General features: G+C 44.7%; 1 protein-coding gene across 2 annotated transcripts in view; it reads right to left on the bottom strand.

The window, feature by feature from the left end:
* The window catches only part of SEL1L3 (SEL1L family member 3), a 49,325-nt gene extending 27,535 nt beyond the window's left edge, over positions 1–21,790 (bottom strand). For both annotated transcript variants that reach the window (XM_054999551.1, XM_054999552.1), the window contains exons 1-9: positions 21,648–21,790; positions 19,837–20,401; positions 14,991–15,117; positions 10,911–11,032; positions 7,661–7,776; positions 5,943–5,998; positions 4,109–4,241; positions 972–1,095; positions 213–359 (exon numbers count right to left, since the gene is read on the bottom strand). In XM_054999551.1, coding sequence (XP_054855526.1) covers positions 213–359; positions 972–1,095; positions 4,109–4,241; positions 5,943–5,998; positions 7,661–7,776; positions 10,911–11,032; positions 14,991–15,117; positions 19,837–20,401; positions 21,648–21,731 — 1,474 coding nt within the window. In that variant the 5' untranslated portion in view covers positions 21,732–21,790. The remainder of the gene's footprint in view (positions 1–212; positions 360–971; positions 1,096–4,108; positions 4,242–5,942; positions 5,999–7,660; positions 7,777–10,910; positions 11,033–14,990; positions 15,118–19,836; positions 20,402–21,647) is intronic.
* Between the last annotated feature and the right edge of the window lie 1,009 nt (positions 21,791–22,799).

Below are 22,799 nucleotides of genomic sequence, written 5' to 3'. Positions count from 1 at the left end.
GGCCTGAACTTCTGCAAAAAAGCAGGAAATAAATGGAATACTCTAAATGGAATACTTCATTTATTTGACAGCAAGGAACAGCCTCCCCCAAAGCCTATGCAATGCTAAACCAACCAAGGCATGTCTCACCATGAAGACAACGGATGTTTCAGAGCCTTGGACTGGAGCCAATATTCAGAAATCACAAAAGGAAAACAAGAATTCCCTTTTACCTCCTTGCAAGTGTAAATCAGTCTCCTGCAGAAATTTGAACAAGTCGTTATATTCCTCCCTCAGCTCTTTTCCCCAGAAGGAAGCTTTGCACTTGAGGTTTCCTCCGTATTTGCTGTTCATTTCCAAATAATAGTTTTCACGAAGGCCTGAAGAAAAGGAAAGTGGATTATCCTGGCTGATGTTTTAGAAACTTCTCACATCCAGCAGTTATTTTTTTCCTTCAGTGTTACTTTTATAATGTCAAAAATTATCCCAAGGTCTCTCCCTTTTAAAGGCGGCAATGCTCTTGCCTGATTTTGGTCCCTGAGCAGTTATTAAGATTGTGAGCATACGTACACTACAGACGTTCAGCCCAATCGTGAACATGTTTATTCGGAAGCAGAAACGGGATTACATCCTTATTAATAAGTGTTTTCAATAACAGTTGTGAATGCGTATCACAATTATTCCCTTTTCCCAGGGAATCTTAGGAACTATCGTTCTGTGAGGGGGACTACAGGTCTCTAATCAGACAAGAACTTGAGATTCCTCACCAAACTACAGTTCCAGGACTTTGGTCAATGAGAGGGAGCCATGACCTATAATGCTGTATAAAACTAAGATGTATTTGTAATGTAGATATGCCCAGGCAGAAGTGTAGCATAGTTATCCTCCAAGTCCTAAGTTAAAGACTATAAACTCTGTCACACACAAACACACACAGTGTACAACAGAGTAAGGTAGGAAGCAACATTCATAGACTGTGGCTTAGTACTTACTCTTTCCCTCTTCTTGTCTCAGCCTGGATCCATACTCAGATGCTATGCTCTGGATATTTGCACATTTTTTGTAGTACAGCTCAACTCTTTCCATGAATTCTTTGTTGCAGAAAGGGTTAGAAATCTGGAGGGGGGAAAATTAATTTCTACTTGCTTTGGCAACATAGATAACTAATATGATTTTTGCATGATTTTTCTAGGGAGGATTTTGAATATATTTTAAAAATTGGATAAAAAGCATATTATCATATTTGACTCCCAATGCAACTGAATGAATGAAGCTGAGTGGACATCGCCATTTAGCATGCAATGCAGTTCAGAAAAGAACAAGATACTGATGTCTAAATTATACTTTATGTTGGGAATCTGTGACTGGATCCCTCCATGAGTAATTTAACCTCAAAAAGCATTGTTGGACCTCCAGAAAGCAGAAGGAAAATTCTTACTAGCCTGACATTTTTGACCACAGCCCTTCTTTAAATGAACTAAAGGTTTTGCTGTAGAATCTTGAAAAAATCTCAGTGGACATACCATATCTCCTAAGATAGTCCAGCTGGGATAGAAGTAATGAAGTATCCTCAAGGAAGAAAAGGTAAATGAGGCCATGTATCCATTCTACCATCTTAAGATCAACATAAGATCAACGCACTAAATGCGTGTGCCAGATGTCTCCTTGTCTGCCACTTAATTGCCCAATTTATAAAGGGTCCTTGATAGGGAAAAATATTAAAAAACTACCACGGCAGGATCACTATATGGTGACGCCAGACACATCCCAGAACTTCGAGTTTAGATGACTGTCCAATTTCTCTGATGCTAGTTTATGTAAATCCTGAGTTCTGCCCATATTTGTTTTCAACTCAGTAGGTGGTTCCTTCATAGGGAGAATCTTGCCTAGGACTTATTTCCTTCAATCAATATTGTATAATAAAATCTAGTTTCTCACAATTTTTTCCAGAGTTTCTGAAATAAGCATTGTCTGTTTTGCTAAAAAATCTAGACTTTCATATCTTGATTGACTTAGAACTGATGAAGGAAACTGAGAAAAAGGTCATTATTTAACACGTCCTTAATACTATCTGTTGACTGTTGAGATAAGATAGAAACACTACTAGATGACAAAGATGCATCCTCCAAAAGGCTCTGGGGTCTACTTGTATCAGCCAGAGCACAGGCAAGTCTATCTGGTAAAAAAATCTTCCATTCTGCTTTGCTCGCCTTGCAGGGCTATAGCATCCTTAAAAGGGCATCCTCTCTTCTTCCCCATCCTAAATGTAATACATAATATAGTTAATATTAGTGACTAATTAATTAACTATTAATATGTCAAATTAATTCCAATTAAAGTAAATTTCTTTTGAAAACCCTCCAAATTAACTAAAATAAACTAAAATCGGGTAAAAAAACTAAACTAAAAAAATAAAAACATAACACTGCTTTTGAGACTTCGATATCTGCCACTGGCTGTCTTCACATACCCCAAGTACAGCTGGTGGCTTTAGATTCTCTTGAACAATTCATAGTAGAGAGTGCCCTCAAGTCAGAGTTGACTTACAGTGACCCCTGATGGGGTTTTCATGGCAAGAGACGAACAGAGGTGGTTTGCCATTGCCTGCCTCTGCAACCCTGGTCTTTGTTGGAGGTCTCCCATCTAATTATTAACCCTGCTTAGCTTCTGAGATCTGATAAGATCAGGCTCACCTGGGCTATCCAGGTTAGGGTTTGAACAGTTAGGCAAATACCATAACCAAGATAAAATACATAAACAAAAACAAACAGAGGAAAGACTAAAAGCAGCTGAAACACTTTCTCTGACCAATAGCTAATAATACTAAATTACTTCTATCTCATATACAATGGCTGCTCGACATACCCTTCTGCCAAAACCAACCCTCCCCACCCCCCAAAAAAAGAGAAAAGAAAACATAAGCCTGTCAGGAGAAACACCTTCACAGTAGTTTATTATGTTCCTACAGATTAATTTCTCTCTCCCAAAGAAACAAAACGAGAAGAAAAAGATTAAAAACATAAAATTAAACTAGAGCACAGATCTAGCAAACACCCAGCCCAAGCAACCGGAATCTCTCCTACTCCCCACATAATGTGCCACTGGCCTTAAGGGCTCCTCGTGCTCAGTTCTCCGGAATGGGCTCTTGAAAAGTGAGTCTTCCCCGGCTGACAAAGAGGACCACTTTGAGAAGAACTTGTGGGTCATAGGCCAGGATTCCCACCCTGCAAAGTAATTTGCGGGTGATTCGTATTATCCCCAAAATCTCTGACTAGCCTGATCTCTTCAGATCTTGGGAGCAAAGCAGGGTAAGCGATTGTTAGTACGTGGATGGAAGAGCACCAAGGAAGACATTAAACCATCTCTGCTCATCTCTTGCCTTGAAAACCTCAGGGTCTTGGGGTTGCCACAACTTGATGGCTCACAGCTCTTACTATTAATAGTAACAAGGCCCATTGTGGGGAAAAATACAATGGGCTCTAGAAAGGGGAGAGTGGGCAAATGGGCATTGCCTCCTCCTCCATGACTGATCCTGACTGGGTGAAGGTGGAAGGCAGGCATTGCCACCTGCTCCGCTCCTGATCCCAGCTGGGTGAAGGTGGGGGGCAGGCATTGCCACCTGCTCCGCTCCTGATCCCAGCTGGGTGAAGGCACGGGACGGGCATTGCCACCTTCTCCGTTCCTGATTCCAGGTGAGTGAAGGTGGGGGGCAGGCATTGGCTGCCTGCTCTGCCCCTGATTCTGGCCTGGGCTTTCCGTCATGGTGCGCTCTCTGGAGGTCTGACTGCCTCATCTGGGCTTCCCTTCAAAGCAGCGCCCTCTGGAGGCGCACCAGGGTAGCAAGTGAGTCGTCTTGAATAAGCTTAGCCTTTTATATAGTAGGATTCCCTCCATATACTGCTATTATTTTTTAGCAAGTAGTTATATACTGGTGCAAACTTTTTTAAAAAAGAAAAAAAGCCTGCTTGATAAAAATGTTTATGCAGTTTAAAAAATTGTTTCATCCAAGCTGGTCTTTAGAACACCATCAAAAGTTTCAGGAGAAATGAGTCTCACAATGAAAATGACAGTTGAGTCAGACCCAGGTCCCTAATCCATGTCCAGAGCTTACTACTTCCCTCTCACTCACCTTTCTTGTCCCAAGACTATTAAGGCGATAATATTTCACTGGTCCAAAGTATCCTTCAATACCTGATGAATATAAACTGCCTCCGAGAACAAAATATCCTGAAGTGTCATCATAAAAGAAATCCTCCCTAAAACTAGAAAAGAAGATACATTAATGTTCTGAATATTTCAAAATGTTGTGACAAAATAAAATCTCTATCTCCCTGGCAGGACCAGCAGGCTAAGGGCACAGTCTTGGAATGTTCCAGAAAGAGGGTAAGTCACACACGAGAATACCATCCATACAGAAAAGTAAGGTAAGTTAAAGCAGATACAGGACAGGTAAAGAAACTGTACAGTGCAATCTAAGTCTACAGACTGCTTAGGACTGCACTGTTAATCTTTTGAAGAGGAGACAGAATCGAGGGGGGATTTTTATATCCCAGTGAGGGATAATGTGTAGATGTAGCACAGGGGTTAAGCGGTTCCGCTCCGAATCAGCAGTCTACTGGTTTGAATCCCACTACTGCCTTGAGCTCAGTAGGTCCTGGAGTGGCCTTGGGCAAGCCACTCCTCTCAGCCCCAGCTCCCCAGCTGTGTTGTGGGGATAACAGTAACACTAACTTGTTCACCACTCTGCGTGAGGCACTAATCGGTCTAGAAGAGTGGTATATAAGCACAGTTCTTGTTGTTATGTCTCTGTAAAGTCACCTATCCAGAGGAGTTAGCCATGTTAGTCTGTAGTTGCAAAATAGTAAAGAGTCCAGTAGCACCTTTAAGACTAACCAACTTTATTGTAGCATAAGCTTTGAAGACCCACACCTCTCTGCGTAGTTCTCTCTTGCATCTGACAAAGAGAACTGTGATTCTTGAAAGCTTATGCTACAATAAAGATGGTTAGTCTTAAAGGTGCTACTCTTTACTAAAGTTACCTAGGCCGTTTCCACACTGCTTACCTTCCCTCGGAATGACCCGGAACATCGCGCAAATCTAGCATGAGAAAATGTGATCTTCCGCGTTTTTTGTGCGATGTTCCAGGTCGTTCCAAGGGAAGGTAAGCAGTGTGGAAACGGCCCTAGTAACAGAGTAACATCAAGTATTTTTACACTGCAGTAATATGTCAGTTGGTTGGCACTGAATTTACTGAGGCAATAAATGTTTAAACATTGTTTTCACAAACATATTGCACCATGAATGAGAACTTGTTAACAGCTTAAACAATTTGTTCTAATTCAGCATTACAGACACATGCTGGAGCCATTGCTTACAATCTGGACCTCAAATCTCCAGTAATCTTGGTAAGAATTGGCACCCGGAGGAAGCAGGGTCCCAGCCAGCACTGAGGGAGGCCGTACACTGGACCCACTCGCCTCTGTGTGTCTGGGGCACTGAAGGGGGGGTCACTGATTGGTGGAAAGGACTGTGGCCTATTCCAGCTGTGCTGCTATAGGAGAAGACTGTTTATTTTTTAAAATTGTTCTGCCACAGCTTAGTATGATTTTTTTCTTTAAGCCACCTTGAATCCTGCTTTGTGCGACAAAGGTGAGGTACAAACACCTAAAAATAAATAACGAAGAAAAAACTTCATGGAGAATGGCACGGTTTCTTCTCACACTAGGTTCTGGGGAGGGCAACACTGGCTGGGGAAGGAATCTTGTCCCTTTCCTAACTCGCGTTGCTCCTCCTTGAAAATGTTTACCAGAACTCTGTAGAACTGGACTTGGGGGAAGTGGATCCCGCCCTGTTCTGGTACCATCTGGATAACTCTTTACTACGGTTCACATACTGAGGAAAATCTCATATATGTAGGAAAACACAGTATTATTCTGAAATGGGGAAGGGATGGTTGCTCTCACATAAAAGTTTGATGCCGACGACTATTCATATTCTTCTCAACGCTGGTTATTTCTATCTAAAGAAGGAAAATTATTTATTGTTAGTTTGGTAAACATAAATGTTGCACATTAATTAAAAAATAGTGATTATTTAGTCTCGGACTGCAAAATATAGCATGTTCTCTGGCATATTCTTCAGACACACAAAAACCCACAAAAAGAATATACTATCATTACATGTGAAATATCATTCACTACTACCATTTTCACACAATTTCCCCAAATTTATTTCATCTGAAAACATCATTCAGATTGACTTTATCAGGAGGGGAGTGTTGAGTTCAGTTAAGGATGGCTGGACCAGTCAGACAGCCCTTCCTTTCTTTACTGGCAGAGCGCTCCTCCTGAGCTTCAGCACAGCAGCATGGCCTAAACTAATATTTACCACACTATCTTACAAATTGCACACAGAGAGCCTCTCCTTCCAGTTAAAGAATCAAAAATGGTCTATTTATTTAGAGAGGTACATTAACTTAAGTATAGTGGACAGAAAAAGTGACTAACTAATCTAGCTAACTAGGATGGCTTCAGATTGATAACAGGCCATCTGCTTCATTTGTCCCACGAGCAGACACCATGCTGCTTCTCCTGAGGCACGCAGGGAAGAAAGGAAGGAAGAAGAGGAAAGAAGGCAGTTCCCTTGGACTACGTTCTACCAATCAGAGAAAGTGAGTAATAGTAGAGTAGGCAGGAAGGAGACTGATACTAGCCTATCTATCTGTCTAACTCTATGGTTCTTGTCTTGAAGGTGTGAGCCAGAGACATCGCCAGTCCCTTTTTCTAACAGGGAGATTGAGAACAGACAAGACAAGAGACCAGGCAACATGGAATCTATTGAAAAGTTCATAGGCTGGGGTGGTGCTATCCCATTCCACCTTATCTAATATGCACACGGTGTGGAAAAACAGCCAGCTTTCCTTCTTTCTTGCATCCCAAAGGTCACAAAACCAGAAATCTGTCCAGAAACAAATTAGCTGGCAATGTTGGGAAGCTTTGCCCCTCCCCCGTGCTTCAAGTAGATGGCCAATTTTTTAAAATTTTTAAACGCCACTCATGTTTGCCCATCCATTTGTCACCTTATTACTTTAAAAAATGTTGAAAGGTTTTTAAAAACTGTTTCAAGGATTGTGATGGTGTGTGTGAAATTTCTCAAATTCAGTTGGAATTCACTACCAGTGAATGTAGCAACAGACACTGGTAACTTTAAAAGGGGATGAGGCAGATTCATGAAGGACAGGGTCCATCAGCGGCTACTAGTCATGGTGACTAGCAACCCTCGGAACACCAGTGCTGGGAGGCAGCGTCCGGAGGAGGCCTTGGCCCCTACGCATAATCTGCTGCTCCTCCAGGGTGGCCGCTGTGTGATACCGGACGCTGGAGTAAATGGATCATTGCTCTGCTGCAGTAGATCCTTCTTCTGTTTCTTGATGACATCAAGAAGGCACCACATCAGCACAACACACCATTTCAAACCCAGACAACCTCCCCCCCCCCCCCCGCAATCTCAGTCCTGGAGAGAAAAAGGTACGTCTGGACTCGTCACAGTGAAAGTGTTTTCAGTGCCGCTTCTGCTCTCCAAATGTACTGTCCAACTTCACCCACAGTAACCCTGCAAAGCCCAGAGGCGCTTCCCTGCACTTCTGCCTATGGGAAGGCAGTTGTCATGGTAACCCATATACCTGCCCTCCAATGACAGAGATGTCAAGTCGCAGCCACTCCCTCAGAGGAAGGCTGAAGGAGGTTTTCATAGCGAGGTCCCCTCCTCTGACAAGGTGCATCTGGATGTGGACATAACCTGGAAAAGAAAAGATGTCATCTAACTTGCAAAGAGGGCGCAACACAATTAGGCCCCGTTAACACACGCAGCCAAATGCAGGGACAGAATCCTCAGGTGGCAGAACAGGCTGTGCCACTTCAGACTCTGAGGGAAGGATGTCGTGTGATAAATGCCCTCCATGTAAAAACTCCCTGATAATTAAAAACTAGCACATCTGGCACAAAAGTTGGAAGTCTAGCCCTTCATGTGCTGTGCTGCTTTCCACTTACAGGGAATTATTAATGTGGGGGAAATTTGAAAAAAGTGGTCCTTCCTCTGTAGTCTGAAATGGTATGCATGGAAATCCACTTCAGCCGTCTGTCACCTCATAACTACCTGATTCTGCTGCAAATGTCTTTCTTCCCCAGCTATCTAGAAGCAGTCATACATCTGCCAACAAAAAGTGCTTGTTTTGTATAGCTGAACTCACAGGGTGTTAGATCTGCTGCAGAAAAATAGTTTGGGTTCAGCATGGAAGGATTAGAAGTTTGAGCCCCTAATCTAAAGCTCCTGCTGTTTTTACTTGCATGATTCAGGGACCCCCCATAGCACCCTCCCCCCAATAATACACTCACACTGAAATGATCTTTCAACATTTACTTAATTTAAACCACAGAAGTTTTCAATGGACTGGAAAAACAGCTTGGCTCCACCAAAAGAACTCAGAGAATCAAAGGGGGGGGGCAATTTTTGCCAATTCCCTACTTCTGCTGCAAAAAGTGCCATCACGTTGTAGCTGACTTATGGCAACCCCATAGGGTTTATAAGGCAAATGACAAACAGAGAGAGCTTGCCATTGACTGTCTCTGCATAGCGACCCTGGACTTCCTTGATGGTCTCCAGGGCAGACCGTGCTTAGCTTCCAAAATCTGATGAGCTCGGAGTAGCCTGGGTTACTGTAGGATTTTGATTAGCAGAGTAAATTTTTGCACATTAGAACATAATAAGAACAGACTAGAAAAATACTTTACTACATATCCGGTTAAAAGGTTACATTGGTAATAAATAGCTAATTAACTGGCTTGAAGGTGAGAAAGAGTGACTCTTAGACTTATATAAAGCTTACTCAGACAAGAGTCTGAGTATATGTTGCTAGCTAATTGCCCCCCAATAAACTGGTTGACCAGTAGTGAATCCCAGGTCTTCTTCATTAAGCATAAAGACTCCCCTTTCTATAGCAGGGAAACTTAACTGACAGCTAAATGGTCATTATCAAACTAGTTGAATAAATTACACAACAACAATTTAACACTTTCATGACTGAACGGAGAACACTTGCTAAAATCCCAACAGCTACTCAGGTCAGGGTAGACCTTTGGACCTTTTATGCTACTGGGAGGGGCGGGGGCCTTGTCCTCCAGGAGCAGCATTTGGGCTGCAGTGGGAAGTGGGTGGCACAGAGAGAAAGTCTTGCTCCACAGATGGAAATTGTCAGAGATGCTTTAGGCTGATCCTGCACTGGGCAGGGGGTTGGACTAGATGGTCTGTATGGCCCCTTCCAACTCTATGACTCTATGATTCTGTGATAAATTCCTGGTGGATCCATATTGTTATCACCTAACAACATGAGCCTGTCCCCATTGGTTTTTTTAAAAAAGCAAGTCCTTAAATCAAGAAATAAATATTCCAGTTGGTGTCGTCAGCTGTTCCGTCAGAAGTGCTGGACAAAAGGAGAGAGTCCAGATCTTCACAGATCTACCTATCCATTTGCACCATTGTTTATATAATCCAGGAACTTTACCCAAGTCTTCCAGGTCCAAGATTGGCATTCTAACCACTGCACCACACTGGCTCTCCAGCTCTTTTACAGATGACACCAATTCTCCCTCTCACCACTGCGGATAAGCAGGGAGTCTCTTTCAGCAATCACTTCCTCACTGGAAATTCTCACACACTGTTTTTGTCATCAGCAGGAAAAAGATGGTACAACGGCCTCCTTCAGTTGTCAACTCCAAATTAGCATTTCTGTCAATATGGCTGCCCTACTTAAAACTAGAGATGGGCACGAACAGCAATATGAACTAAAAACAAACAGCCCAATCTGCTGTTAGTTAACAAGCTGTTCATGAGGCCCCATTCTAAACAAACAGGTGGTCTTTGCAAGCCTCATTCATTGCTGTTTGTTGCTGTTTGTCAAGCCAGACAGTCTGGCACCTGCAATCAATTCCCACAGCAACTCAGGCAGGGATTGTCTGAACTCTGTCTGAACTCCTGCTGTTGCCCTGGAAACCCCAATCTAAGCCCAATTTAGCTTGATAGGCAGGTCTTCCTTCCAAGTGTGGAGCTCCAAATTGGTTACAAGAGGAAAAGACCAGGGGGGAGGGGGGCTCCCAGCTCTGGCTTTCAGGGAGAGACAGCTGCTGTTAGAGAGACAGGGTGAGCGCATTGGAGCTTGAATTTTCTTTGTGTGTGGTGGGATAGGGATCTACCCCTTCAAGTTCTGGGGCTGCTGCCAGGCTCTGGGGCCAAGCTATTATTTATTACTGGTACCTTTCCTGCTGCCTGCTCAGGTAAGGTTTCTGGGAGTGGTACGGTAGGGATCTTGATGGCTGGAGGAGAGCCTGCTGGCCCCCACGAACAACAAACATGTTCATGACAGGATCATGTTAGTCAGTGTTAGTTGTTCATGGATGGCAACAAACAAGGCAACCGAGAAAAGGGGGGGGGCTTCCTTCACAGAACTACTCAAAGGGGAAGGAAAAGGAAGCGTGCCACACAATCAGGGGATAACTGAATTCTCTAAGGAAACGGTATAATTTTAATAATTCAACAAGTGAGTTATACCCTATGTAGTAAATATAAGTACTAAGTCCAAACAAAGTGAGAAAGTACAGTCCCAGAGATTATATAATCAAAGTTCAGACGGCTGTATGTTGACCATGACGTCGCGCAGTCACGAGGGGAAGCACCCGTAGCAGCGGCAACGAGCAGTACTGGTCCAATCCCAGCAAACAAGGAACACCAAGTTCAGGGTTTTTTTTTCTGTTCGTGCCCATGTCTACTTAAAACACCAGGAGGGATCATTAAAAATCACATAAAGTAGATTTACTGTCTTAGAAGTACGCTGGATTAAATTAGTTCTGCACTGGAAGATGTCCCCCCCGCCTACTTACCTTCTTCAGTTAGAAATACAGCAGGGGTCCCATACATTTCTTCTGAATCAATGAGGTACAGAAGTCCGCACAAAGATTTTTTGCAGTAATGGAGTAAATAAAGCCAGAGTGAAACAGTAAAGCTGTAGAAAGACAAACAGAAATCAAACCCAGATTCCCCCGTTTCCATTCTGAAATGATACAGTTCAAGGAAGTCAGTGGCAGTTGATTTTTCTGAGCATGTAGAACAACAAAGATGGAGTCTGAATGTTTCTGGGGGCCCCTGTGCAAGTCTGTGGGCACTTCAACTGTATGTTGGTTTCTACCCAGCCACACTGCTAACGAACCAGTGAGGAGGACTAAACCCATACAAAGATGGTCAGTGAATGTATTTGGAATATACTCCCATCTTTTTTCCTAATTACAGACTTAGACCAGGGATCACCAGCTTGAAGCTGGAATATTTTATTTTAAAAACTTGGCCTGCATCAAATGGCCCATGCCTGGAATGTGGCAACCTCCTGCACTCCTGCAGCCCTTTCCAGCCTCCAGAAAGACCATTCATGGCGTTGTGAGACCCACACGGAAGGACAGTTGCACATGCCAGGGGCTGGGGTGGGGAGAGACCAGAGGATAAGACGGCTCCTTCTCTCTCTTTCAGAAGCAAACCACTCCAGCCCCACCCCCACCCCCGTGGGGCCAGTGAATGGAAAGAATGTAGAAAGACAACGTGTCCCTTTTGTGCACAGATGGTTGGTTGCAAACCCTTATTTTCTTTTCAGTAATAGACCATTATTCCAAATATGCCACAAATTGCTTTTGAGATCCCTGATTCCAAAGGTGCTTGCTACATGAGGAGTTACCTTAAGCAGAGAGCCAGCTGCACAGTTCTTTGGCTTCTGATCTAGGGTACCTGTTACCTGTATGAATAGTGCCTCACTTACTGACAGAACAAATATCACTTCAAACTGAATGATCCCAGCTTATACGACAGATCTGGCCCCCAGCTAAATTTTTATCAATGTGTAGATGAATTGATGCTCATAGCTTTACTTGCAAAGACAAAACATTGTCTTCCTCCTTTGCACATGGAGATTCTCTCCATTTTATAATGAATGGTTGTATTAATGCTAATGTCATTCTAAAATTTGACCACTTGTGACTGAGTTGAGAATATTTAGCAACATATAGGCAGTCTAGTATAGTTGTTAAGAGTATCAGATTAGGAGCTAGGAGACTGAATTCAAATCCTCACTTGGCTATGAAGCTTGCTGGGTGACCTTTGGCCCGTCACCCTCTCTCAACCTCACCTTCCTCACAGGGTTCTTGTGAGGTTAAAATGGAGGAATGAAGAGAACCATGTAAGTTGCCCTGGGGTCTTTGGAAGAAGTGTAGATAAAACTTGACAGATACATAACAGATTACAGGATGAATTCTGACAACAGATGTACTTCAGGATAGAATTCATGGAGACCACAACCTTAGCTATTTCCCATTTTTCTATACACACACAATTTGATTGTTTTATCTATGACAATGCTGAAGTTATAAACCAGAAACCAACAAGAAAGTGCCAGATCTGAAAATCCTACCCTACAGTGCCCCTGGCACAAAGTTTAGGGTTCTTGAAAAACATGTCCTCCAATCAAGGGAAAGGGTGGAAGAAGGCTGTTGTGATATGGACCACTGGAGAATTTCTGTTAGAATATGGCGTTATTTAATACTTATAGCTTCCTGTAACTGATTTGTTTTTAACAGAAATAGGTGTGTCAGTATTAAAAAGTTCTTGTCAGCCATGCTGGTCCAAAAGAAAAATCCTAAAATGCAGAACACAATCCAGGTACGTTTTGGACGTAATAGGGAGTAACCCCACATAGGGTGGCGCTGTTTAAGCAGGCAGGCCACCTGCACAGCTGTTGCTAACTTGTCACAAGATAAATAAAGGTGCAGTTTGTGCACATTACAGAAAGGGGGGAAAGGCATCTGAAAGCCTAATCTTTCTTTGGTCACAGGGAGCTTTGTTGGTTTTCTGAGCACATAATGTGATGGCTAAAGTGCCCTTTTCAAAAGGAATGGATCAGCACAGGGCTTTTTTTCAGGGGGAACGCAGGGGAACGGAGTTCCGGAACCTCTTGAAAATGGTCACATGGCTGGTGGCCCCGCCCCCTGATCTCCAGCCAGAGGGGAGTTGAGATTGCCCTCCACGCCGCTGAGGGCAATCCAAGCTCCCCTCTGTCTGGAGATCAGGGGGCGGGGCCACCAGCCATGTGACCATTTTCTCCGAAGGCAACCCACTGAGTTCCACCACCTCTTTCCCCAGAAAAAAGGCCCTGGAGCAGCATGACACGCTGCACACATCCCAGCCTCATACTTAAGGCAGCAGCATATTAGACATGGAAACTTGGGAAGTGGTCAATGTTAGCATTATATTCTTTTTATGGTGCAAAACTTCTTCATGAACAAAGTTAGGGGACAGCATAGAGATGTTTTAAATAAATAAAGGAGCAAAGAGTAAAAGCTTGTTCACTGCGTGTCCCCCACTTGATTATTCCTCCACTTGATAATGGTACGTATATTGCACAGTGGTTCTTAAACTGTGGGGGGACACTAAGTAGGTCACAACTCTCTCTCAGGCAACATCAGAGGGGAAAGGAGGAGGAGGAGGAGGAGGAACTGGGGAAGAGGAGCCTCTGGGAAGCCGAATGGCAAAAACGGGTTTGCCTCGGCATAAGGTGCAAAATGGCCATGAAATGACGTATGTGGCTCGGTAATGCCGTATATTGATGAATACTGAACAAGACAGACAGAATATAAACTTGTTCTCTGTTAAGTGATATCCCTGGGGACTCCTTTTATTTTGGTATCGGGGAAGTAGAGTTCACTTATTTCTGCTTTCAATAGTACAGAATGCTTCACAATACGTTATCACAAGAATCTTTAACACAGACGCGTTGGTCAGATTTACTATCCAGATAATACATATGTGGGGCTGAGAGGTGAGCACCCAAATGCATGGTATGTGTGACACGAGTTGGGATGTGGGCCCCCAACCCAACTCATCGTCCTAAGAAGGATTGGTGTAGCACACCTTGGAAGTGTTGTGTTGCTCTGCTTGGTTACAAACGCTGCAAAAATGGTGTGCACAAGAAGCCTAAATCATTCCTCACTTAAAGCTTCCTGAAATCAACAGAACTTGCTCTGAGGAGACGAGGTTTCTAATACCAGCTCAACCCTGAAGACAAGCCTGGGTGGACTTTTTGGACACTATCCAGGCTGCTTCACAGGATTCAAGGCAGACTGGCAAAAAGAAGCCCTTCTTTATACAATTTGAAGTGAAGTGTTAGAACGTATTACTACCGCAAGTAGCAGGGACAGCCATTAGCTTGGATGCCTTTCCAAAAGGATTAGACAAATTCACAGGAAACGCATCTGTCACCAGCCTGTATCTTACCACTCTCCTAAAGAAAATTTTCTGCAGCCTAAGCAGTCTTTCTCTTCCAGCAGCAGAAGAGCCACTTGAGTTGAGAAGAATCTCCCTGGGCTTGAGCAGCTCCTTGGACTTTAAACTCAGCTTTGCAGAATGGTAAGATGCAAGTCTTGACTGCAGCCGCCTATCAGACACTGCAAAGGTGGCCTGCTGCTTTCATACACTTTCTGACATTCCTAGACATTATTAGAAACAGAATGGTTTGATCAAACAACACCATTTTTTATGACTAGAAAAGATGGTGTTGTGTTCACTCATGAAGCTTTTATACTGGGATCTATCCTGCCCCAAATGTTCACACATTACAAATCAGAGTGGTTTCTTTCAGATGAATGGCTTTCACTACAGTCACAAACGTGCACACAGAGCAATTCAGTGTTAGGGTTTGTGAATCACAACACATCATCAGGACCTAGTACCAGCAACATAATGGGTGAACTAGCATAATAATGGAAGGATTCTCCAGAAACCATCGTTTAATTTATGACTTCCTCCAAGAAAGAATGGCAAACAGAAAGACAGTCCAATATGGAGGGGGGTGGGGGGGGACAGATAGAGGACCAAGAATTTAGACTTTAAACATTATCATATTCAAGGTGTTTTTGTTTGCTTACACTGGGTAACCAATCTGATGTTTCCTGATTGTTTCCAGCTCTCTGTTCTTGAATTTCTGAAATTTCTTCACCATGCCTGCCATCTCTCCGCTGGATGCATATGGAAAGCTGAGGATCTCAACAGCATCTGAAAAATCCAGCCATTCTTCAATTTGTCAAGAACTATGATGAAAATACAACCCTTGCTATCTACCACTCTTGGTTCTTTACCAATGCATAGCAGAATGACAACTTGGAGAAACAGAACCAATATTCTGATCCACTTATTTTGCAAATACAAGGCAAACACAGTATGCAAGTATTTCCCTAGTTCAAAAGGTACAGACTGCTGGAAAGGAAATTATTTTTTTAATATTTATAGTTCAACTTTCTCAATGAAACGCAAAGGCTGCTACCTAAGATTGTAGCAATTGCACACTGTGTACAGGAATTTCACACTGTATACAGCAGAGGTTCCCAAAGTGGGGCCCGTGTACAGCAGAGGTTCCCAGAGGGCCTGTGGGTGCTATGCCTTCTCTGGGGCTTACCAAGTGGGTTGAGAAAGTGGGCAGGGACAGATGGGGATTTTGCCCAGCAAGGCTTCTGATTGGCCACTGGAGATCTGATTGGCTGTGCAAATTTTTTAAGTTGTTGCCTCAGCAGTCTCTGCCACCACAGCACAAGGATCTGCGCTATGTGACTGAAGGTAAGCTGTCAGGAGTCCAGTAAGCGCCTTTAAGACTAACCAACTTATCTGTAGCATAAGCTTTCGAGAACCACAGCTCTCTTCGTCAGTTGGTTAGTCTTAAAGGTGCTACTGGACTCTTTCGTATTTTGCAACTACAGACTAACACTGCTAACTCCTCTGAAGCTAAGCGGTGGCAGCCTTTTTAAGGCGGCTTCTGCATCCTGCGGCAACCATTTTGGGGCTGCTCCCACCATTCTATGTCAAACTTCCAAAGGTACCTGCAGGCTCAAAAAAGTTGAGCATCTTTGCTCAGAAGTGACATAGGGCTGTAGCTTTAGATACTTTTTCAAAGCCTCCACAAAAAACTGGCTCTCATAAGCCATAGCTCTGATAACTGTGTGTTGAACATGAGAGGGAGGGAGAGCATGCCCAGCTAGCCACAAGTAGGACATCCCTTGCTGTGGTGAGGCTGGCACCTCCTTTTCTGTGGCTCCAATTCGTGGCAGTGGGGAGTGACACCCATCTGTCTCTTTGGGTCCCTAGGCTGGAATAACCCTCAGGGAAGAGGCAAATCCACCAAGAATGTTCCTGGTGGTCTTAATCACCAGTCCACCTCATGTGCTGCCTTAAGTGTAGATAAGTGAACTACAGCAGCCACAACGGGCAAGGTTGCAGTTCCACACTTATGAAAGTGCCCATGTGAATGTTTAATTTTGTACAGTTTGTGTCTGGAAGGGCAGCAAATACTTTTACACTTTTTTGCTGATCACGGTGTCTCCCCTGCCATGTAAGCAGCCTTTTTGGCATGGTGAATGAAACGTCTGCCTCCCAGATTCACTGTTGCTCTGCCCGACATCAGATATAAAGAAAATGTTTCCCAGAGTGTAATGGTTTTCTGCCAGAATTTCTGAGAAATAAAAACCTAGCTCTCTGCGTAAGTTATGCGATTGTTCTTAAAATGTTACCTTTTTCTTTAATGTGTGCATGTGTGTGTGAACGTGTGAGTAAACATACTTGAGGGATAATCTAATGTTCCGCTTGCAGAAAATATGTTTGTGTTATACAATTTGTAGAGGCAGGAAAACACCAGATGCCTATCTGAGTGAAGAACCTGCCATGCATGCCGTTTCAATATTACTCTGGGCTTTTCATCCTTGGATAATTTTCCTTAGGCATTTCACTACCCATGTACTCGCTCCATACCAAAATCTATTGAAAGATTGTATCATAAGAACTGGTTGGGAAGCTTCTTGTCCTTGTAAAGGTTAGATGAAATATTTTTTTAAAAAACTTTCCAAAAACGTGCCCCTGGAATTCCAGGATCAAAAATTCTTCTCTGGTTCTAGACATTAGAGATGTACCTCACAAATAATGCCTTTCGACATTCAGGATTCAATTTCCAGTATTTCATTTAAAGCGGCCACTCACTGTGGTATATTGTTGAAGGCTTTCATGGCCGGAGAACGATGGTTGTTGTGGATTTTCCGGGCTGTATAGCCGTGGTCTTGGCATTGTAGTTCCTGATATTTTGCCAGCAGCTGTGGCCGGCATCTTCAGAGCTGTGTCACTGAGAGATCTCTGTCTTTTGGTGCTACACCTCTGAAGATGCCAGCCACAGCTGCTGGCGAAACATCAGGAACTACAATGCCAAGACCATGCCTATACAGCCCAGAAAATCCACAACAACCATCACTCACGGTGGGTTCTCCATTAGGTCCATAAGCAATCCAAAATGCACAGTCATGTCCCTGATACTCTTAGTTCATCTAAAACCAATACGTGGTCTCACCCTGCACCTTTTAAAGGTGGTGAAGCCTGTTTGTTGATACTAAAGCTTAAAGAATTTATACATCATTAAGGAATGTGTACTATATGATTGAAAAGTTTTACCAAGTACAGTATATATGTTGTTAGTTGTCCTTGTCAAAGGCTTTATGTAGGTAGTAGTATGAGAGCCATTAAAACACATTCTTAAACATAGATCAAGAATAAAAAACAGGAATCTTGAAGCACCTGTTGTGGCTCACTTCTTAGAGCAAAATCACTCAGTTGATAATCTACGCTGTACATCTTCTTATAATGATGTACAGAAATTACTGTTTCAAAAGGAAGCTATGTGGACACGCAAATTGTGATCCTATGATGGACATGGATTAAATCAACATTTGGATTTGTCTTGTTTCATGAGAGTAAGAAGTGTGTGTTTTCCCATGAATAAGATTGTGCTTGTTCTTTGCTTGAACTCAGCTGCAACCAATTAACTCTGGTAGGCTGCAAATAGGTTTAACGAACTGATTAAGATCTGAGAGCTGTCCCTTATCCTGAGCGAGCTTTAAACTTTTGCTTTGGTCGCTGACTGAGATATAGAAATGCTAAATGCCTAATGTTAAGTTTTTTCATTTTTTAAGTTAAGTTTTTTAAACTTTTGTAATCTTTTTAAAATTTTAGACTAGAGTTATCTTGGTGCAGCACGTTCATTATGTATGTATGTTTTACTTCAACTCCTCTTGCGTTAAGGATGTTTACTTTGGTGAAGAATGTGAAATGGGGCTATTTACCTAGGAAGCTCGTTACATTTTTGATCTTACATGCAAGTTGCAAGTTAATTGCTCTTCAGCTGGCAAGTTATATGAATGCAGTTTTCTTCATTGATAAGAATTTCTACACAAGAATTGTAAACTTGGCTTGGACAGCACCTGTTTTTTTAGCTATGACTGTTCTCTTTGGAGCTGGGTCGCTTCGTATCTAAAGACTTTAGTTTAACATACATTGTGACCAAATGGTGGAGGAACTGTTTGTTTGTTTGTTTGAGTATATATGTATATAAACTCCCTTCTCATGTCTGAGGAAGGGAGTTTTGACTCTCCAAAGCTCATGTCCTGGAATTCTAGTTGGTCTTTAAGGTCTACTGGGCCTGAATCTCGCTTTAGATCACAGTCTAGATTACTATACTGGTATATACCTGGACCAGTCCTTCGTGGCATATCGCTGTTTGGTGGGGGTGGGGAACGGACCAGCTCTCTTCGATTTTACAAAAGCTACTAAGGCTACTGTTACCCAGAGGCAATTTTTGCACACCACAGGTAACCAGTCAAGCTTTGAAATCTTGGAACCCAGCCCACTGAATGGTTCTGGCCAAACAGCAGCATTCTTCTCAGATGTTTAATTCCCGACTCTCTGCAGAATCGATGATTACCACCAATTTCTTTTTGAAAAATATCTTCCTTGATTGACTATAACAGATGATCCCTATAATAATGTTTCAGAACTTTGCAAGCATGTAAAGCTGCTTACTTGCTCCTTCTCAATTGCTTCACCTTAGTGAGAGAAAGGGGAAAGACTGTATTTTGGGCAATGTATAGACTGTGTAGTGCAGCGGTTAGTGTCAGTGTAGGACCTAGGAGACCCAAGTTCAAATCTTCACTCTGCCATGAAGTGGGCTGGGTTCCCTGGGGCTGGTCATGCTCTGTAAGCCTCGCCTACCTCACTGGGCTGTTCTGAGAATAAAATGGGGGGGGGCGTTGTATGCCCTGAGGAAGGGCAGGATAAATACAGTAGAGAGATTCAGCTCAGCGAGAGCCTCCCAACCTCAACAGCCCTTCTCCCTAAGAAAACGTCGATGAAAAGTTGATCTGTAACCTAAGCAGCTAGCAGACGTGCCCCCCCCCTCTGCCTTTTCCTGTTGAAAATTCCAGGCAAACTGGGACAGGCTGCAGGTTTCCAACACCTTCCCTCCACTCACCAATTCAGTGGGCTTCTTACTAGTTTTATTTATTTATTTTTACTCAGCTTTCCCTCCCTCTGGTGATCTAAACATGGTTCTCCCCGCCTCCACGTTATCCTCACATCAACTGCTCTGAGGAAGGTTGGGCTGAGAGCGTGACTGGCCCGAGGTGACCTCGTGAGCTTCCATGGCAGAGTGGATATTTGAACCTGGTTTTCCACATTCTAGCCTGCTGCTCTAACCACTACACTACACTGATTCTTTTACAGGAAAGGTAATGCAACCAGCATGTGTCAAGGCCAACCAAGGTTTGATTGATAATCTGTGAGCTGAATCATGTTTTCACAAGCCATTTCCAGCTGAAATAAACCATGATTTTGTCTTACATCTGAACCAAGCCACACTATGCCATTTTTGGAACAAAGATATTTCCCCTCCTAAAGGAAAATGCCTACCTGTCTCATACGGACACTGAGGAATCTTGTTTGACTGGAGCTTCCACGTGTATTCCAAATTCCATTTCAAACACATTTTGTGTTCTTTGTATGGACGTTCAAACGGTGGAACGCTTTCCAACAACGTGTAGTCTTTTGCAATAGCCTGCAAGTATTCTTCCCCCTGCTTAGCATGGTGGATCCTTACTTGCTTATGAGTAATCCATGCATACAGTATCACTGTGTGTACTATTAAGGAATGTCTGATGAAATAATCATCTCTGAAAACCATACTGCTTGGAAATTGCAGTGTCAGCGTTTGATTCCTACTGCTGTGGAGGTGGTTATCCTCCCAGCTCTTCTTATACACTGACACACCTGTTCTGAATTCCAACGAAGCTACTGCTTCTATAGTGACAACACACAATTTTGAGCATAAATAGTAAACAGAAACTTCAGTGTCATTGAGGACTCTTTTGTTCAAAACATTCAAATTAATGTAATCTTCATTAAATAGATCATATTCAGGTTGTGGAGTGACAGGTGTCGTCAGCAGTGTTTCCCTTCCAGAGGACAGCATACTTTTCTAAGAAAGAAAAAGACAGAAAATGTTTCTTTACTACTTTACTAAAAAATAACCAAGGCTTATGATAGCTGTAATGGTCTTTATGAAGATATTTTTTCCATTAGACAATAAGTGTAAACCAAATACTTGTTTGGTACTGGTTAAGGTCAGCAGCTCACGATTGTGGTGTTGAGCCCTCCAATTTATCCCAGATTAAGTTAATGGTCTTCCCCCCACCATACACTCCCACCTGGGCAGCTACTCTGAGCGCTCCAAATAGGGTTACTAACTGGTGGAGAGTGCCCTCAAGTCATAGCTGACATGATGACCCCTGGTGGGGTTTTCATGGCAAGAGATTAACAGAGGTGGTTTGCCATTGCCTGCCTCTGCAGCCCTGATCTTCGTTGGGGGGGGGGGGTGTCTCTCATCCAATTACTAACAAAGGTCAGCCCAGCTTAGCTTCTGAGATATGACAAGATCAGGCTCACCTGGGCAATCCAGGGCCACTTTCACACTCTTTAACATCGTGCAAAACTCACAGAACAAGGGCATCTTTCATGGCGTGATTTCTGAAGTCACCCTGTCATGATTCCGTTTTTGCAGCGTGATGACATCGGAATTGCATCATTCTGTGAGTTTTGCACAAGGTTAAGGAGTGTGAAAGCAGCCCAGGTCAGGGTAGGGTTACCAACTATGAGTTGGGGAGTTCCTACAGATTTAGCAGGGTGAGAGTGGGGTTTGGGGAGGGCGGAGATTTCAGTGGCCTCTTCTGCCATGGAGTCCATCCTCCAAGGTTGCCATTTTCTCCATCTGACGAATAGACCTGTGGCTCTTGAAAGCTTATGCTACAAGAAAGTTGGTTCGTCTTAAAGGTGCTACTGGACTCTTTACTATTTGCTACTATAGACTAACTCCTTTGGGTCATTTTCTCCAGGGGAACTGATCCCGGTTGTCTGGAGATGAGTTGTAGTTCGGCAAGCTCTCCAGCCTTCGCCCAGAGCTTGGCAAGCCGCAGATCTCCAGGGCAGCCCACGGGCTTCGGCCAGAATTTGCTCGGCCACGTGTTTCTGTAAGCAACCTTTTTAGCCCTTGCGACAGCAGAGTTCAGACCGCGGGAAGGCGGGGATGTCCGGACGCTGGACCTACAAGCGCCGGCGCCCGCTGCCCTCCAGGCTTCCCCCCGAGCGCGGCCGGCGTCAGCGCCCCACGGGGAAGGGCCGCCACTGGCTCCGGCCAGGCGAGAGAGCCGCGAGGCGCCGCCACTCACCAGCAGGAGCCCCAGCAGAGGCCAGCAGAGGCGGCGGGCGCCGCTGCCCCGACGGCGCCCGGGGGGTCCCGCGGCGCTGCCCATGGCCGGCCCGGCGCCTCCTCGCTGGGCTCCGGCCGCGGAAGTCCTGCCACGGGGCCGGGGCAGAGGCAGATCCGGCTTCCTGGCCGAGGAGGCGGAGGAGGAAGCGGGAGGGGCCGCCCGGGGAACAGGTGCGCCCGGCCGCGGCGGCTGGCGCTGGCTGCGGGGGGATCGCCCGTCTCGCCTTGCCTGGCGGAGCGGCGCAGCCTGGGCAGGGCAGGGCCGGGCAGGGCCGGGCAGGGCCGGCGGCCAGAAGGGCTGCGCCTCCCCACAGCGAGGCGCGCCAAAGGGGCCGAGAGCTCTGCGGGACGGCCCGCTGGCCTAGGAGCCCGGCTCGAGGGGGGCCCCGGCTTCTCCCGCCGCTCCGGCAGACTCCGCGGAAGTCGCCCGAGGAAACGGCTGCGCTCCGGGGGGGCCCGGCCCGGCTGTGCTCCGGGGGGCCCGGGGCGAGGGCCGCCTCTGCCGAGGATGCTCGAGGTGGCCGTGGGCTAGTCACGCTGCGTTAACCTCGCCTTTCCCTCGCAGGCTTCTGCTTGCCTGAGGATCAAATAGAGGCGAGGGGAATGATGTAGGGTTGCCAACTTTGGGCGGGAATATTCCTGGAGGTTGCGAGGTGGTGCCTGGGGAGGGACCGCAACAGGCGATAGGGGCCACCCTCCAAAGGCACCATTTTCTCCAGAGGAACTGATGTCAGTTGTCAGTTCTAATTCTGGGAAATCTCCAGCCCCCGGGTTGGTAACCCTAGATGATGCTTTAAACCACTTTGGGTCACCATGTCAGGTTCAGAATGCTTTCATGTATATCCTTGCCTAACCGACTCCATGTTTAATCCTTTCAGTGTTTAAGTGCTTTCTTCACAGGTGCCAAGGTTCCCAGGCAGCTATCTCACAGAGAAGGATTGTTTTGGCTACCGCTGTTCCACCAAGAACCGGCCTTGAAGAACTTTCGCTTTCCTAGCTTCAAAGGGGTTGTTTTGGGAACTATGGGGGGAGGTTGGGCCTGCTGGGATCTGTTACTTTGTACCTCTTGCTTTGCCTGTCATTGGTAACAACTCACATGTACCATCCTGGA

The sequence above is a fragment of the Eublepharis macularius genome, chromosome 15 (genome assembly GCF_028583425.1).
Source record: "Eublepharis macularius isolate TG4126 chromosome 15, MPM_Emac_v1.0, whole genome shotgun sequence".
NCBI lineage: Eukaryota > Metazoa > Chordata > Lepidosauria > Squamata > Eublepharidae > Eublepharis > Eublepharis macularius.
Note: the sequence above shows the minus strand (reverse complement) of the source record. Positions and strands in the feature narration are given on the sequence as shown.